The sequence below is a fragment of the Sander vitreus genome, chromosome 20 (assembly GCF_031162955.1).
Source record: "Sander vitreus isolate 19-12246 chromosome 20, sanVit1, whole genome shotgun sequence".
NCBI lineage: Eukaryota > Metazoa > Chordata > Actinopteri > Perciformes > Percidae > Sander > Sander vitreus.
Window position 1 is genome coordinate 25,629 of NC_135874.1, and position 18,809 is coordinate 44,437.

At 41.5% G+C, this 18,809-nt stretch overlaps 1 protein-coding gene across 1 annotated transcript in view; it reads right to left on the reverse strand.

The window, feature by feature from the left end:
• The window catches only part of apoba (apolipoprotein Ba), a 65,808-nt gene that overhangs the window by 1,544 nt on the left and 45,455 nt on the right, over positions 1-18,809 (reverse strand). The window contains exons 24-28 of the mRNA XM_078277200.1: positions 17,565-17,938; positions 6,990-14,561; positions 6,769-6,880; positions 338-370; positions 20-206 (exon numbers count right to left, since the gene is read on the reverse strand). Of these exons, the coding sequence (XP_078133326.1) occupies positions 20-206; positions 338-370; positions 6,769-6,880; positions 6,990-14,561; positions 17,565-17,938 (8,278 nt within the window). The remainder of the gene's footprint in view (positions 1-19; positions 207-337; positions 371-6,768; positions 6,881-6,989; positions 14,562-17,564; positions 17,939-18,809) is intronic.

An 18,809-nucleotide genomic window follows, 5' to 3' on the forward strand; every position in this document is an offset into this window, starting at 1 on the left:
CAGCTTAAAAGTGTCTTACCAGGTAGCGACTGAACAGTTTTCCATAAAACTGTGACGGAGACCTCCGCTGAAACTGCAATCCAAGGAAACCAGATGATGGACAAGACATAGATGCAGTGATGCCATCTTTGCGGGAAGCAAAGCGGAAGTTTGCATCAACAAATGTCCGGCTAGTGATGTCAACATTGAGAGTATTACGAGACTCCCTTTAAAAGAGAGAAACAATTGTTAGTTGTTGTTGTCCTAGTGCATTTGGTTGACCCATGAACAAGAACTCTATTAAGAACTGTTCTAATATGCAGAAAAGCAGCCTTAAAAAATTTGTCAAAAAACTTACATAGAACCAGCCTGAGGGGTTTGGCGCTTCATCCTATGAAAAAAACAGCCATATTTGTATTACAGTAAGTTTAGTCTGGATCAACAACAGTTCATTTACAGGATTATCGGCAGCGCTGCATGTTCGCGATGTGTGTTGCCGTTGTCTAACTCCGTTCTCTTCAGGAAACAAACGTTAAGATAGCAGGCTAGAAAAAGCATGTGACCAGCACCCGCTATGGTTGCAAAAGATTGAGCTCCGACACTCGCCTCCGTATTTCATTAAATAACTGCAAGCTAATGTGAACACGTTCCCTAATATGGAGGAATTAATCGAGCGGGTCTTGGAGAAGCAGCTAAGTGTGCTTAAATTAGTGAGCTACAGCGCAGTGAAGGGAGTGCTGGCCGAAATTAATGCCTCGCAGCAACACTTCGGGGCACACCTGAGATGCAGGAAATTATGGTATGTGAGCCGGACCAATCTGACTACGTCACATTCACGATCCAGCGGCTTCAGATGTCTGAAGGGATGCAACACGAGCTGCACGCTGAACGCAACTCGGACTCATTCATCTACCGCGCTGCCCTGGGAGTGACCCGTGGGGGGAGAGAGCTCGCCCTCGCTGCAGCCGCGGAGCCGGGTGTTTTCTGGCTGGAATTAGAAGAGGAGGAGGACGCGCTACATGCACGGACCGTCCCGCGCCGCAAGGAACTGGAGGGCGGCGGTGGGACTTTGCATTTGATGCCGGGGCCGCAACTGGAGGACTCAGCACCTGTGGACTAACGGTATTTGGGCCACTGTACCGAGTTTGACTGAAGGACGCTATGTGTAAGTTTTGGAACCAACCGTTGAAGGGACATCTAACCAGACTGTAAGAAATGATGAATGCTGGCTACTCAGTCTACAATCTACAGTGGGGCAAAAAAGTATTTAGTCAGCCACCAATTGTGCAAGTTCTCCCACTTAAAAAGATGAGAGAGGCCTGTAATTTTCATCATAGGTACACTTCATCTATGAGAGACAAAATGAGAAAAATAAAATCCAGAAAATCACATTGTAGGATTTGTAATGAATTTATTTGCAAATTATGGTGGAAAATAAGTATTTGGTCAATAACAAAAGTTCATCTCAATACTTTGTTATATACCCTTTGTTGGCAATGACAGAGGTCAAACGTTTTCTGTAAGTCTTCACAAGGTTTTCACACACTGTTGCTGGTATTTTGGCCCATTCCTCCATGCAGATCTCCTCTAGAGCAGTGCTGTTTTGGGGCTGTCGCTGGGCAACACGGACTTTCAACTCCCTCCAAAGATTTTCTATGGGGTTGAGATCTGGAGACTGGCTAGGCCACTCCAGGACCTTGAAATGCTTCTTACGAAGCCACTCCTCCGTTGCCCGGGCGGTGTGTTTGGGATCATCGTCATGCTGAAAGACCCAGCCACGTTTCATCTTCAATGCCCTTGCTGATGGAAGGAGGTTTTCACTCAAAATCTCACGATACATGGCCCCATTCATTCTTTCCTTTACACAGATCAGTCGTCCTGGTCCCTTTGCAGAAAAACAGCCCCAAAGCATGATGTTTCCACCCCCATGCTTCACAGTAGGTCTGGTGTTCTTTGGATGCAACTCAGCATTCTTTCCCCTCCAAACACGACAAGTTGAGTTTTTACCAAAAAGTTCTATTTTGGTTTCATCTGACCATATGACATTCTCCCAATCCTCTTCTGGATCATCCAAATGCTCTCTAGCAAACTCCAGACGGGCCTGGACATGTACTGGCTTAAGCAGGGGGACACGTCTGGCACTGCAGGATTTGAGTCCCTGGCGGCGTAGTGTGTTACTGATGGTAGCCTTTGTTACTTTGGTCCCAGCTCTCTGCAGGTCATTCACTAGGTCCCCATGTGTGGTTCTGGGATTTTTGCTCACCGTTCTTGTGATCATTTTGACCCCACGGGGTGAGATCTTGTGTGGAGCCCCGGATCAAGGGAGATTATTAGTGGTCTTGTATGTCTTCCATTTTTTTTATAATTTTTCCCAGTTGATTTCTTCACACCAAGCTGCTTACCTATTGCAGATTCAGTCTTCCCAGCCTGGTGCAGGTCTACAATTTTGTTTCTGGTGTCCTTTGACAGCTCTTTGGTCTTGGCCATAGTGGAGTTTGGAGTGTGACTGTTTGAGGTTGTGGACAGGTGTCTTTTATACTGATAAGTTCAAACAGGTTCCATTAATACAGGTAACGAGTGGAGGACAGAGGAGCCTCTTAAAGAAGAAGTTACAGGTCTGTGAGAGCCAGAAATCTTGCTTGTTTGTAGGTGACCAAATACTTATTTTCCACGATAATTTGCAAATAAATTCATTAAAAATCCTACAATGTGATTTTCTGGATTTTGTTTTTCTCATTTTGTCTCTCATAGTTGAAGTGTACCTATGATGAAAATTACAGGCCTCTCTCATCTTTTTAAGTGGGAGAACTTGCACAATTGGTGGCTGACTAAATACTGTTTTGCCCCACTGTACTAGGACCTACCATTTTACAAACTTTAACCTCGGCCATAGAGAGGGGCACCTTTCATCAACAAACCAACACTGCACAAATTTCGGTCATACACAAAAAGGGCAAAGATCCTACGGAGTGCTCAAACTACAGGCCCATCAGCCTCATTGGGACGGATATTAAGCTCTACTCCCAAGTCTTGGCACTACGTCTAGAACGCTTTTTTGAGAAGCTAGTCCACCCCGACCAATAAGGTTTTATATCAAAGCGTCACGCTGCAGACAATATACGCAGATTATTCCATGTAACAGAAGAAGCCAAAAACCTTCCAACAACGGCAGCAGTTTTATCACTGAAAAAGGCTTTTGACTGCCTAGAGTGGAACTACTTGCGGCAAGTAACGGAGAGGCTTGGTTTGGGAGCCAAATTCATTGACATGGTACGTACTTTATATGCGAGTCCCACAGCCATAGTCTCAACCAATGGCCTGCATTCACAGCCATTCCCCATCGCACGGGGCTCGCGACAGGGATACCCGCTATCTCCCATGCTATTTGCGATCTCTTTTGAACCATTAGCCCAAACCAAGGCAACATGAAATATGCAATGACCAGATTAAATCCAATAACAACTCAATATCGTTATTTGCAGATGATATTTTGCTGTACATCTCTGACCTTGAGGACTCTGTCCCAAAACTTCTTAAGATTATACAAATTTGGCTCAATCTCCGGCTATAAAATCAATTGGAATAAATCTAATCATCTTCTGTTGAACAACGGACAGGTGACATCAGCTATTAGTGATACAATACCAACCCAAAGCAAAATTACATATTTGGGCATCACCATTCACGCATCGCTACAGTGAGTTGTCCAGGACAACTATGAAACTATACTAAGTAGTGTTCAAAGAGATCTGGCCAGTTGGTCTGTGCTCCCGGCATCGCTATGGTCCAGGATTGCTGTTGTTAAATGTGAATTTCTTAAGTACAATGATCCCCTTACCCCCACCAATACATTTCTGGAAGAAACTTGATACCTTAATTCGGCAGTATATTTGGAATAATAAACAACCTAAGCTAAAATACTCTACCCTGCAATGTACCACAAACACGGGAGACCTGGCCCTCCCCAACCTTAAAGTGTACCACAGAGCCTTTCAGCTACGGGCCCTCAGAGTGTGGATGGACTCCTCATCTACAGTACCATGGAGAGAAATAGAGCAAAACCTCACTGGAAGTCTAAGACTGTAATACATACACACACTTTTTTTTTGCAGGTGTGTGCCAAAAAAAAGTGTATGGTACACAGCTAACACACTGACCAACTTTAAACAGGTCGAGGAGCACCTACGATACACCAATAAGTGGCATTTGAATACCCCAATATGGCACAATGCACACCTAATGTCTGGTAACAAACCCTTTATTTGTAACCAGTGGAGCGACAGAGGTATTTATACTTTGGACCAGCTATTCAATGATGAAGGTATGTTAAGAAGGTATGGTAAGTTTTGAAGACCTGAGAGCTAGCTTTGAGGTCCCTAGGACATCCTTCTTCCTTTATCTTCGCTTAAGATCAGCCCTAAAATGTTATGGAGTGCCATGGGGGAACAGTCTTGAGACACACCCAATCATTAAATGGCTTGTTGATTCTCCTGTAAGAGAATTAGTGTCCAAGATTTATGCTAAACTGATGCAAGTATCCGTACGAGAACTCCCAATAGTAAAGAAATGGGAGCGAGAGCTGAGTCCTGAAGGGAATGTAATTAATTGGGAGACAGTTTGGGACAACGTTTCCCACTGTTCCAAGAACCCAAATCACCAGCAGATCCACTTCAACATATGCCATAGGACATATTGGACTCTTCAGAAGAGATACGTCTCTAAAGTCATTCCTACTCCCTATTGCACGTTCTGTCAACCTAAACAAACTGGAACTTTCCTACACATAGTTTGGGAGTGTGAACAGGTGCATACGTTTTGGAATAAAACAACATCAATAATATCTGATGTGATAGGATGTCAAATTCCTACTGACCCGATTGTTTTGTTACTTAATGACAACTCTAAATTACATCTGCTTGGGAGACAGAAGAAAATTTGCCTAGCCGGCTCAACCGCAAAGAAGAAAATGATAGCTCAACGCTGCCCCCACTCGCTTTGTACAAAACAGTGGTTGGCGTACTTCCTAGACATAATTATGCTGGAGCTCTCTACAGCAAGGATTAACAAAGCCAAGTCATTGACTATAGACCTATGGAAAAACGCAGCAGCACAAGTATCAGTCCTAATGACCTCAACATCACAAGAATTAGAGGAGAGCGACTAGGCAAGGTTTTGTTTTGTTTTGTTTTCTTGTATATTGGTTTGCTTTGTTTTCCCCAAGACCGCAGAAGGTGGGGGGTGGGAGAGGGTTTTGGTTCTTGTTTGATTGTAGTTGTTTGTTCTGTATGTTCTATGTTCTGTCAAAAATATAAAAATAATAAAAAATGTATCATAAAAAAAAGATAGCAGGCTACACGCTGAATATGGCAAGTTTTGAAAGCAGGCAGGCCTGCTTGGTTCTTTTTAGGGAATGATTGAAGGCTTGTCATTTAGCAACAGGATGTGCTATACACATAGGACAAGCTGTAATAGAAAGCTCTTGACCTCAGCTGTCATATAGATATGGTCACCCACTGGAGGCGCTGTCAAATATGGGAATAAGCAATTTCACCTATTTAATGATTCAATTTTTAAAAAAAACCCAGGGATAGTCAAAGATTCTACACTGCCAACTTCTACTTATATACCAATGTATTTTAAAACTACAACTCCCACTAGACACGTGCCACAGAACTTTTTACAAAGCCGGTATACTTGTAGCTGTCTGCCATGGATGGGCTTCACTCCATTTCAAATTGCGGCTGCAGTAGACCGTGTCATATACAGTACAAAATACAAATACATGTAACAGTTTTTTTTATTTTTTTTTATTTTTATTGTATAAATCCTCACATACAACGTACGGCAATTATATCAATATTACGTCTATTATGGTTTTTTTCTTTTGGACTTGCTGAGCTGCAATTACTGTCACCTACTGATAGCATCCTGGCCGGTTGGAGATGCGTAACCATTGTACTGAAATTACTAGAAAAACTGAGCAACTAGTTCCACGGTTGTTGCTTTCTGATTCTTTGATATGAATGACTGCATTGCATTGTGGAATATGCCTAACTCCGTTCATAGCCTCATAGTGTTCTGTCTTACAGCATACTGTAATATTTTACTGGTAAGACTGACATAATAACTAAAATATTGAATAATTAAAATAAAGAAATAAAAACCACAATCATATCTAGTGAAAAAATGTTGATTAGTGTAGTGGTAAAAATACCAATAACAATGAAACGGTACAGCTTTTTTGCTGCAGTCCCTGATTGACAGAAAACTCATATTGGACAAATAGTCTAGCTAGCTGTCTCAATTTACCATGCAGAGATCTGAGGAGCAGTTAACCATAGTCCTCATAAATCGACCGGACTTTAAAATTCCAACACAAAGAAAGCGGAAGGTAACGGATATCCGGCCAAAAAGAGTGTGATCCGGTGGAATTCCCGGCGGCAACGGAGCAGTCCCGGAAGTGGAACATCGTGGATATAAACTAATCATGACTAACTTTTCATCTTTTCTTTGTTTTTTCTTTGACTGGGCTTTCATGGGCATTTCATTAAATTAAGCAAATAAATCTAGATTTCCGATCTAATTCCGCTGCCCCTCCCCCCCCGTTTTAAAGCCATGTTTTATGACCCACCCATACACCCGACCACCTTCCTACGCAGACCTGAGCGGTGTTATACAGCAGCAGTCACTGTGGTGCATAAATACGTGGGATACATATGAATTTCAGTGCATTACGTTTCGTAGCTATATATACGAATGGTTCATGAGAACATGCTGGTATACACCTACCTTAGGTTTTGTGCCAAAACATGTTGCCAGTCGACATTTATATCACTGTGAATAAAGTTGTACTTCCCATTTAGCTTGATTACTCCATTATCAAATCCAAGGGTTGCACTGGCTGAGGGGACATAAGAAAAATAAAATATTATATATATTGCAATGTCTTAGATCTAGTAATTCATACAAAATTGTCTTATCAAATAAAGTAGAGTGTGTGCCTATCTTACCATAGAGGTCATATTCCAAGAAGATCATGGTAGAAGTACAAATTGAATTCAGCGAGGTTACAAGATTTGAATCCTTTTTCTCCACATTGGCAGTTGCTGATACATTATAAGTAGGGGAGGAAACGTTCAGAGTGGCCATGAGGGCTCCAAAAGCTGGAATAAACACACTTGAAGGCAGATGTAAGGAAATTTCAGGGATTTCAATTTTTTGCTCTGGGGTGTCGATGGTTGGAAGTTGGAAGTTGGAAATCTGGTTTGTGATTTCATTTAGGCTGATGGTGTGCTCTTCAATTGTAAGGGAATTTGGTAGTGTGAAAGATGAGACTGTGATTCCATATTGTGGCATCTTAAATGAAAGGAATGACATTTTCCCCTGTAGATACTCTGTTTCAATATCGTAACTAGGCACTGACATTTTTGGCAAGCCAGGCAACATGATTTCAAAGTCCGTAGTGGTGATAACCTTAGGGATGGTAAGGTTCTTAGGATCAATTGTAAAGCATTCTACATGCAAATTGGTAAATGGCACATCAAAGGCTGGAACTGAGATTGCAGGGGGAAGAGTGAGAAAATCAGGGACATCCAGGTTTTCAAATCGCATGTCTATGTTCCTTATGGAGTATGGAATTTCTTTTACCCAAGAAGGCACTGCAATACTAATCCTAGGGATGATAAAAGTGATGCTGTTTTCAAATAGTTTGAATGGAATTGTATACTCCTGGCCATCCATGGTCTTTGTGTACACAATGCTGGAAGAGATGTTAAGGAATTGTAAGTCATCCATATTTGTAACCTGATCATACTTGAAAACATCCCACAGGGTCTTCTGATATACAGGAAGCCTAACTGACTTCAAGAAAGCTAGGTGGCCTTCCACTGATTTGGTGAAGTCCATGCGTACTTCAGATTTATCATTAGACAAAAGTAAATCACAAGCATGGATAAGAGATGCCAGCTGTTCCTTACAACTCCAAGTGAAATACTGCTTATCTGAGCTGATGACAAGGTTGATGCTCTGAATAAGTTCAGCATGACCCAAACTACTTGGCTGACTTGCAGCAATGCTCAATGTAGTCTTGAAAGTTGTTAAAGGAACAAAATCTAGTTCTCCCTTATAAATGTGCTTTCCATTTGTGTTGAAATTTGTGAAATCAACATAGTTAGTACTCGTGTAGCCAACTGCTGCAAACATTCGCTGCAAGGAGATGTCAAGAGCCACGTTCTTATTCATGTTAAACTGAAAAATTTTGTTTGAGCTTTGTTTTTGATTTTCCTGTTTGTCAATGTTTGAGTTTAAGACAGTCCTGACAGTTGAACGCAGGCTATTGGCATTAAGGTAGAAATTAGCCTCATTTTCTAGATCTCCAGCAAAGTTACAACTGTCCATTATCATTATGTCTGACTTTCCTTGGGTAGAGGTCTCCAGTGACACATAGGAATACAGTGCTTCCAGTGCCCAGTTCATTTCAATGTTTCCTTTGCCTACAGACTCAATCAGAGGAATGTTAAACATGTATTTTAGTTTTTTCTTGGAAACAACATTTGGCTTGGTCTTGGTATTTCCGGTGAGTTCCTGATTCAATTCTAGATTGAGGAAGGGGAGATTGATTTTAGCAGTGTTGGCTACAGAAGCTTCCATGCTCCTTTTGGTGAGACTAACAGCACATTCATGGTTTGCCTCCACATTGTTATGCTCCAGGGACACAGTGGTAGCCAGTTTTATTCCTCTCTTCCTTGTCAAACTGGTGGTTCCATCAATTTTTCCATTTAAAATGTCAAAGACAGATGTTGAGGAAGCTCCAAACCGTGCAACTATGTCAGACTGGTTGTAAAGGCCAGCATTAGCACTTAAGCTAATAACAGTGGATTTGAAGGAGAAGTCACAAGTTATGTTACCCATAGCTGGGATCAAAATGTGGTTCTGAATGGCTGGTAGTGTGAAAGTGGGCAGCTTTATTTCACTTAAAGTTTCTGGAACATGGATGACAGGTAACTCTAAAGATGGTAGCACAAGGGTATAGGATGGAACAGAGAAACCCAGTGCTGGAACTTTGAAGCTTGGTGTACTAATTTCCTTGGGAACAAAGTAGCTAAAGGCCGGCATCTCAGCCCTAATAGCAGAAACCTCAATATTTAATACTGGTATTTTGTATCCAGGGACAGTGAAGATTCTAGGAGGCAAGCTAGAAGTGTCTATTTTGTGTTTGATATACTGTAACTTTGCTTGGTTGTACGAATCATTTAGAAGTACAACTACTCTGTCTCTACATTGTTCAAATTGAGCATGGATAATGTGGGCATTGCCAATAATTGTATTGTAAATTGGTTCAAGGTGTAATTCAAAGCTGTGTGTATCAGTGTTCTTGTAGTAATAAAGCTTTAGATTCATATCGAATGACTGTTGAGGAGTGGTAAGCAAGGTTTCAAATCCAGCATTTTCCCACAGAGAAAGGTCTTTGACCTCAGGGGTTTTAATCGCGAGATAAGGTACAGTTATCTCTGGGATAGATAGAGGAACAGTTAAAAAGTCCAAATTAGCCTCTCCATTAGCTGATGAGTGAAATAACATTTCCATTTCATTGTTTTCTGCTGTGAAGTTGTGATTGTACTTGTATTGGTTGAATCTTGCCAAAGTAAACCAACAAGCACGCTGCTTCTCAGAGTTTAGTATGACACCATAGTCATGCTGGAGATCCACCTTTCCAGTAAGTTTCAAGGGGAAGAACATCTTTAAGTTTACTTTATTCTTAACATCAAGCACAATCTCAAATGGATGGGTCATGAATTCCAGCGAGTTGGACATGAATCCACTCAGACTTTCAGTGAATTCAGCATCATGAGAGGCTGTCAACGCAACTTTCAATTCCCCAACATGAGCCTCTCCATTTAAAACCACAACACTCTTCTTAACAGATGGAAGTTCAGTTTCACATATTGCTTTAACAGTGATATGGCTTAAGACCACTGATTCAGCAGTCAGTGTTTGCTTAGATTTCATGGCCTTACAGTCTGCTTCTCCTACAAAAGTTAACTTGGCCGTGCTAAAATTTATGTTGAAATCTACATTGCTTTTGTAGGTACCTTCATCAGAGTAGTCTTGAATGAACCACTTTCCATTACTAGTAGTTTCACCGGTCACAGTTATTCTGCCTGATTCCATTGTGGCTGCTATATTCTGTTTCATTGATGCCTGACTTGAAGTTTCAATTGACGGGATGTCCAAGATGTGGTTGTAGGTTGTGTCTATGGCTACAGAGATTCCATTCTTTAATGTAAGTGCCATATTGTTGACCAAGTCTGTTGTGTACATTTGGGTTGTGGCCTTGGTAGTGGTCTTAGCAGAAGCCTCAGCAGAAGAGCCAGTGAGTGTCAAGGATCCTTCATGATCAATCGAGAAGGCCACATACGTAGCTTTCACTTTTTCTGTGAATAGCAATTTTTTCATTCTGGGAGCTTCCAAATGAGCAGTGGCTTCAAAGCTGTATTCAAGGGGTTCAAAGGGTGATTTGGCATAAGAAGTAATAGTGGCTGTAAACTGTGGGTTTTTTGGTGTGGACGTTGAGTTCTCAATCTTCCCTGTAGTTTCAAGAATGTACTGAGGGGAGTTCACTCTAAATTCTCCATGTAGTTTGCCAAAAACTGGAATACAAATGTCACTGGGAACCTCAGGCAATTTGATCTCTGGAATTGGAAGCATTGTGATTTCAAAGCCATTCAGATTTAATTTGGGGATATTGAAGGCTGGAAATTTTATTTCGGAAAGAGTTATTTCTGGAAAGGTGAGATCTGGTAGTTCAGATAGGTAAAGAACTTTAAGGTCACCAAAGATTTTCTCAAGATCAGGTGTTTGGATCTCAAATGCTTGGATTTTGTCAAGGATTGCAACTATATTTGCTTTGATATCATCAAAGTCTATGGTGAAGGCAGGAATTGTGTAGGAGTTGAGGATGGTGAACTCAGGGACTGAAATTTGAGCTGGGATGCTGATTTCCTGCAGTTTGTTCAGGTTGATTGTAAACGCTGGAATGACAAGGTCAGTGAGAGGTACAGTAAAAGTGGGAATTTCAATCTTAGCTCTCTTCAGTGCACCCAAAACTCCATCTACAGTTTGCTTCATCTGGGTGATGATCTCATTGTCATTGGCTACTTTTCTGATCTTCTCCATCAGTTGGTTAAACTGCACAGAAATGTAGGACACCCCATTACTGTAGGATTGGCTTGCCCTTTGGAGGTAAATGTTCATTTCATTTCTGATATTCATGTCAAGGATTCTTTGTCGCATGTCCTCAAGGATATCCTGCACTTTTAACTTGATGTCATTGTAAAATGTAGTGTCAATCACTTTTTTCAGTTTCTTTAAAGCGTCAGCTACCTTTGTGTTTTTGAGTTTGTGCAAATGTGTGAAGATGAAACTTTGGATCTCTCTAAGAAATTCCCTAACTGCCTCAATTTTTTGCACAATCTCATATGTTTTAATCTGTTCATTGATATAGTTTGTTAGTTCGTCAATTTTCTTGTTAAGCTCATTAACAAATGCACTGTAGTCAAATTCTTTGATTGACTTAAGCATTAAAGAAATGCATCCATTCAGGTTATCAATGCTTTTCCTAAAATCAATTTCTCTGACCTGGCTTGTCACACTTTGCAGAAGTTGCATAATTCTATCATAAACAAATTCAAAGTTGATAGATTTCAAAGCATCTACCATTAATTGCACAGTCTTATCAATTTTGAATTCCTTGATTAGAATTACTACCTGATCCATTAATTCTTTAAATGTATTATCAAGACTGTATTTTAAAAGTAAATCCCTAATGTAAAAATACACTGTATTTATTTTGTTGGGGATTTCATATTCATCAATCCAGTTTATAATAACATCATTCATAGATTCCATCATATTTGCTATGTCTGAAGAGGAGATTTTATATGATACCATGTATGGTTCAACATACATGGCCACATCAGTTGAGAGAATATAATCCTCTAATGTTTGTAAAAACATGTTGACTTCAAAGTTCTCAATGGACTGCTTCATTTTGGACAGTTTGTCTTTGATTTTCTCCAAGATTCCATAGTTAGAATCAAGTTCTCGCAGCCACCCAGCACTGCTTTCCGTGAGCTTCTGTAAATCAATCTGTCTGATTATGTCCTCGAAGGCATCAAGTAGTATAATAAATGACTGCTTGATTTCATACTTCTCATCAAAGGCCCGAAGCTGATTTCCAATTTGTGAAAGTACTTTTGTTATATTGTTGGCAAGGTGTCCGGCCTTGACATAGTCTTTGACTGTAAGGATGAGGTCTCTCAATTTGGTGGCAATGCCCATTACCATATTTTCCATGTTTTTTCTCAAATTGTTCATCGCAACCTCTAAGTCATCCATTGTTACAGCAAACTCATGGATTAAATGATCAAGTTTTGCTTTTACTTGATTAATTTTGTTCTCTAAGTCAGTTACTCGCATGAAGTCACTCACTTGCATAGGTAGCTGATCTAACTTGGCTTTAAAGTCAGTAATTCTCTGATTAAAATCTAAATTGTTGATGGATTGTTGAAGCAATTCTAAGGCTTGTACACATGTGTTCTTGAGCTTCTCAAAAGCAACAGGAAAACTCTTAATGAATGGGATGTTAATGATATGACAGTCACTGTTCTTATCATACTTGAAGAATCCAGCCATACCCAATTCTTGTATTTCTGATCTCTTGTCTTTGCTTAATTTGCTGAAAATGTCTGTTAACATTACTCCTGAAAACTCAAATCCAATCTTCTCAGGATTATTGTAAGTACTGATGTCCTGGTTATAAGCATGGTTGTTTAGTTCAGATTTTACTTTCCAGGTCAGAGATTGGTCACTTGGTGTTAGGAGGCCATCAAATTTGTTGTCCAAATTAGTGGAAGACTCCCCACTTGAAAGCATATGTGTGATTGATACTTGGTTGTCATGTGAGTATGCAAGAGCTAGGGGCTCAGCTTTAATCAACAACTTGCTGTACAGCTGTCCGGTGTGCTTCCCGTATAGATTCATTTCTCCATCACTGTTGATAAGAGCATCAACAGTGAGGCTGAAAGGCAGTGCCATAGTGCGAATGGTGCTGTCAAAACGTAGAGGTTCAGAATATATTCGTGCCTCACAGTTTGTCTTGGAGGAAAGGGCAGCAAACTCAAGTTCACAGTTGTGACTTAGCTGGGCATCCATTACATTTCCAGACATGCTGTGTTTTATTGTACCAGCCATATTATCATACTTAAGTTCATAGATATGATTAATTTTGTGTTCTTCTCCATAAGATCCCTTCATCCTTCCACTCAGATCCATCTTAATCAGCTCAAGCTTCATGTGACCTTCATTGTTCAAACTGACATCATACAACTTGAGATCATTTGTCATATCAAACGATATAACAAATGGTTTCATATCAACATTGGTGTCTTGCTTGTAGTAAATATCTTCACAGATGAAGTTGTTAGTCTTGGAGTGCAGGGCAAGGGTCCACATAGTGAGGGTCAGTGTGTGGCTATTTTCTGTATTCATCTGCTTCAATGTTCCCATTGTATTGCTAGTAAAGGTCAGAGCCCTTTGGTTAAGTAAAATATCAATGTTGTTTCTTGTAGTTGCATCATATGCATGGCCCTTAAGGACACCATTCAAAGAGGCTACCACAGGTGTGATTTTACCCTCAATCCTCAGCTCTCCTCTGCTCTCCTCAGCCATCACTTTGGTCCCAGAGGACAGGAATGCTCCATTGTTGTCTATCTCACCACTCAACATATTCTCCATCCTGACAGAGCTGCACTGAATGCTGTTAGTTGCACTTGTGGTCAGACCATTTCTACCAATCATAACAGAAGCTTTGTGCAATCCACGACCTGCATCAAAGGTGAGGGAACCTTCAGAGTTTACCTTAAGCCCATTTAAATCCAGGGATCCTGTTATAAGTGAGTATGCCCTATTTGTGTCATCATCTGCCTGTGACTCAATTGTGAGTATGACCATATGGCTGGACCCACTAAGCTCAACTTTGTTATTGAGTGATTTACCCATGGCTGTGGCAATGGCATTGCTCTTTAGGGTTAGTTGTGCATCTTTATACTTGAGCTCTGCTGCATGCGTAATAACATCCTTCTGGGCATTGGTTTTGAACACAATGTTCAACTCAGAGTTTGCATAGATTCCATGTATCATGTTGTGAACTTCGATAAATGGCAAGTTGATGTGCAGGGTGGACTCTCCTCTTCCTTCTCCATCTAGTGGATGTAGGTTGTAGCTGTGGGTGTAGGAGGTATTGGTGTAGAATGAACCTATTCTAAGTGATCCGTCCACGGTGCCATCTCCTGAGACTTCATCTGAATCTAGAGCTGAAGTTGACTGAGCAGAGTAGTAAAGAGAGGCTTGCATGCCTACTGGACTAGAGGCTTCAATCTTGTAGCTGGCTCTTGCATTCAATTTGTTGGTTACCTTTAAGGTTTCTAAAACACTGAAGCTTGTGTCAATGAGACTATGGCTGAAGGAACTATTCAGAAGATACTTGAGATTATCATCAGCTCTTCCTGACATCATCCCGATTCCTTGAAACAGAAAGGATACAATTATCAGAATCTGTAACAGCACAGGCAAAGATGTAGAATAATTTCTGAAAAACACATGCTTAATGCTGAAATGTTATTTGCTGCAATTTCTTAAAAACTCTTACTATAAGCATGTGCTCTAGATCTCATCTTTCCCGATGGAAGGTCAGTTTCATAGAAACAAAATTTTATTTTGACCAACTATTAGTAACTAAATTTTTGAGATCGTATCTGTCATGCCACTTTTTCTTAGTGAATATAACAAAAGCCCACACCATTATTCCATGTGCTTTACTTGAAATACTGTACAAAATTCTGTCTGGGCTGGGATTGAGCTCTCACACTAGAGTTTGACTGACATGGCCAGGAATGGATGCACACGGTTTTCGCTTTCTGATGTGACATGCAAACATGGAGATGGATGAGCCGTACTGACATCGGCTATAGTGCTCCAAGTCTGCACAGCACGCTACCCGGGGTGCTCAGATGAAAGTTACTGCTGATTAACATATCACAAAGGAAGGGAAAGGGTGGAAGAAAGGGGAAGCGGCAACAGCGATAACAGAGCTAGCAGTAGTAATGGGAGTTGGTTACACTAGCTCAATGGTTAGCTCACACTCACCAGGCTACCTGGCTACCGCCACAGAGTGGTGCACATCAGCGGTGACGTTAACTGACCTGACCAGGATGTTGGCATTATTAGCAGGTTATTATTATATATATATACATTAACAGTTTCCACAAACCCGTTCTCATTGCTAGGTCATCAAATACCGACATAACATGCATGTGCGGCTGGACCGGCTACCAAAACGATGTAAATGGACTGTATTTATATAGTACTTTTCTAGACTTAAGGACTACTTAAGGTGCTTTTACATAATACAGGAACCTTTCACCATTCACACACACATTCATACACTGATGACCGAGGCTGCCTTTAGGTGCCACCTGCACATCACATTCCAAACATTCACGCAACATGAGGAGCAATTTGGGGTTCAGTGTCTTGCCTAAGGGAACTCAACATGTAGGCTGCAGGGCCAGGGATGGACCTTCCGATTGAACCCCAAATTGCTCCTGAGTGTGAATGTACGTTAACGTTAATCTGATCACCAGTGTATCAAACATGTGTGTGTGTGTGTGTGTGTGTGTGTGTGTGTGTGTGTGTGTGTGTGTGTGCCTGTAGTGTGTAGAGCATTTTTGAGTGGTCGTTAAGACTAGAAAAGCGCTAAATAAATGCACTTCATTGACACGATGTACAGGACCTTTAAAGGAGAATTCCGGCCAATTTTTACGTTAATCTTGATCGCTATAGCTACACGAGTACTTTCGATAGAAAAAACCCAGACCCGAATGAGTGCAGGTAACACGGAGAAGCTGCAGCTACATACTACAAGCGTCCCCTGAGCTAAAACGGCAGTGGTCGGGGCAAGTTTTAGAGTGCCTTTGTGCCTCTTAACAGACACAAAATGAAATTAATATGTCTGTGCCACATGAACAGGGACCTTACGTGTCAACAGGATGCGTTTTCAACTCAGACATTGTTTAAATTCACCTACCCTGGTCCTTGTATCGATCTTGCCGGTAGCTAGCTTGCCCTGCTAGCTGATAGCCATTAGCCGTTAGCTGCTAGCTGCCGTCCGGTGAGCGTATTCAGACAGGCTTCTGTGATATTCATCCCAATAACAATCCATGGAGCGGCGGTGGTGTGGCTATGTCCTCCAGAGGACAGGTCATGTCACGTCTTGAAGTGTATTCCCCCCTAAAAAAAACAGTAATGCGGTAGTAGCTGTTAGCTGCTAGCTACCCTCCGGTGAGTGTGTACAGCCAGCTAGCCGTTAGTCTGTCTGAAACTGCCTGTTTCCCCTCTGTCTGTCTCGTTCTTTCCAACTCTTGTGAGGCTAGTTCTTCGTCTGTATACTCGGGTTCAAATAAATAAGGACGACCATCAAACTCAAAAGGCTCTTCCGTGTGTTGTATATCTGCTATATTCTCCATAGTTACGTTACTCCAAGCTTCTTCCCTTATAAACAACTCCGCCCTTCACACACTACGCTCCAATCTGTACACTACTGTTTACCTTTTCCTGCTACAACTGAATTCCCAGGAGACAGCGCGATGCTACAGCTAAGCTTCAGTAACGCTATTACTGTGCAAGCCACAAGCCCATCGTTTATCCCGTTTCCATGTAGTTACATAGTCACTGATATGGTCATAACCACTACAGTGCTCAATTACCTATTTTGAGGGGGAAATAATCTAAACCTTTCCCTGTGAAGACATGATCTGTCCTATGCAGGACATCCACCAGACCACCGGGTGCTCCGTGGATTTTTATTGGGATGATTATCACAGAAGCCTGGCTGAATACACTCACCGGATGGCAGCTAGCAGCTAATGGCTAACGGCTATCTGGCTGTACACACTCACCGGAGGGCAGCTAGCAGCTAACAGCTACTACCGCACTACTGTTTATTTTACAGGGGAATACACTTCAAGACGTGACATGACCTGTCCTCTGGAGGACATAGCCACACCACTGCTGCTCCATGGATTGTTATTGGGATGATTATCACAGAAGCCTGTCTGAATACACTCACCGGACGGCAGCTAGCAGCTAATGGCTATCAGCTAGCAGGGCAAGCTAGCTACCGGCAGGATCGAGACAGGGACCATGGTAGGTGAATTTAAACAATGTCTGAGTTGAAAACGCATCTTGTTGACACGTAAGGTCCCTGTTCATGTGGCACAGACATATTAATTGCATTTTGTGTCTGTTAAGAGGCACAAAGGCACTCTAAAACTTGCCCCGACCACTGACGTTTTAGCTCAGGGGACGCTTATAATACGTAGCTGCAGCTTCTCCGTGTTACCTGCACTGATTCGGGTCAGGTTTTTTTCTATCGAAAGTACTCGTGTAGCTATAGCGATCAAGATTAACGTAAAAATTGGCCGGAATTCTCCTTTAACTACTAACTGGTGTTTTAAGAAAATATTTACCTTCAAGCTTGTATGACAGTAGACGAAAAGGTGATTGGGCCATAGCTTTGTACTGTGCAATGTAGCTTGGGACATCAACAGTGTTGTTGCCCCCAGTGATGGAGCCTTCCCAGCTGTAAAAGTTGCTATTGATCTTGGTGGATGCTTCAGCCAGACCGAGAAGGGGGACAGTGAAATCCAAAGAAGGCGGTATAGTGAATGATGGTAGTGGATAGTTTTTGGCAGGGATATATAGACCTATCTCTGGTAAATCTATAAGGGGAATAGACAGAGTGGTTGGTATGTTTATATCTTCTGACTTTTTGCCTCCATGTGGAAGAGGAAGTGAGATGGCCATCTTATCCTTGTTGAACTGGTATCGGAACAAACTGACACTGTTGAGGTAGAAGAGAATGCATGATCAATAGCGTTCCAATTTTAGACTGCATCTGGAGTGACGCTGAGATCGAAAAGTGGCTGATGGTGAGCCACTGTGGTACATAGACATATGCCGATCCCCTGCCGACACTGGCCACTCACTACACCGACCTTTGCTGGTTGTGTTCCACCGGCACACCGTTTAACGGCAGGTGGACATGTTAACGTTAGGCAATGGTCAGTGACAAACACTTAAGTAAGTTCATATATTCTTGCAGATGTACCCAAAGTATTAGAGCTAACATGGCGATTGTTGGCTTCGCTACCGTATTGACTTACTCCATGGATGTATTAACGTACCAAAGTGGCATATGCCATCAGCTGCCGTGGCTGGTAGGTGTAGTGAGCGGCCAGTGCAACCAGGGGATCAGTTTATGCCGCTGTACCACTGTGGCATATGCCATCAGCCAACGGCTAATGCAGCTGTAGTGAGCGGCATGTGCTGCCAGGGGATTGGCTTATACCTATACCACCACCGTAGATTGTATAATTATACATGTATTTTTATGTCTATGCTAGCCACCGTAGACAGTCTGACTAATCAATAACAGTAAGCCAACTAAAGTTAACCAAATAAAAAGGCATGTACCGTTTTACATTTCTCTTGTCCGTTCTGTTGCTGGGATATGAGTGATGCTTTTAAAAGGAAAGTAACGTTAGGTAATTTTATATATCATCTTTACTGATGTACCCTAAACCTAAATTAATATTAGAGCTATAGCTAACAGTCTAACTGTTAATCCATAACAGAGATTTAAAGCTAACAACCTTAGAGCAAAATAAACTGTACTTTACACCATAATAAAATGAAAAATACAATTACTTTTG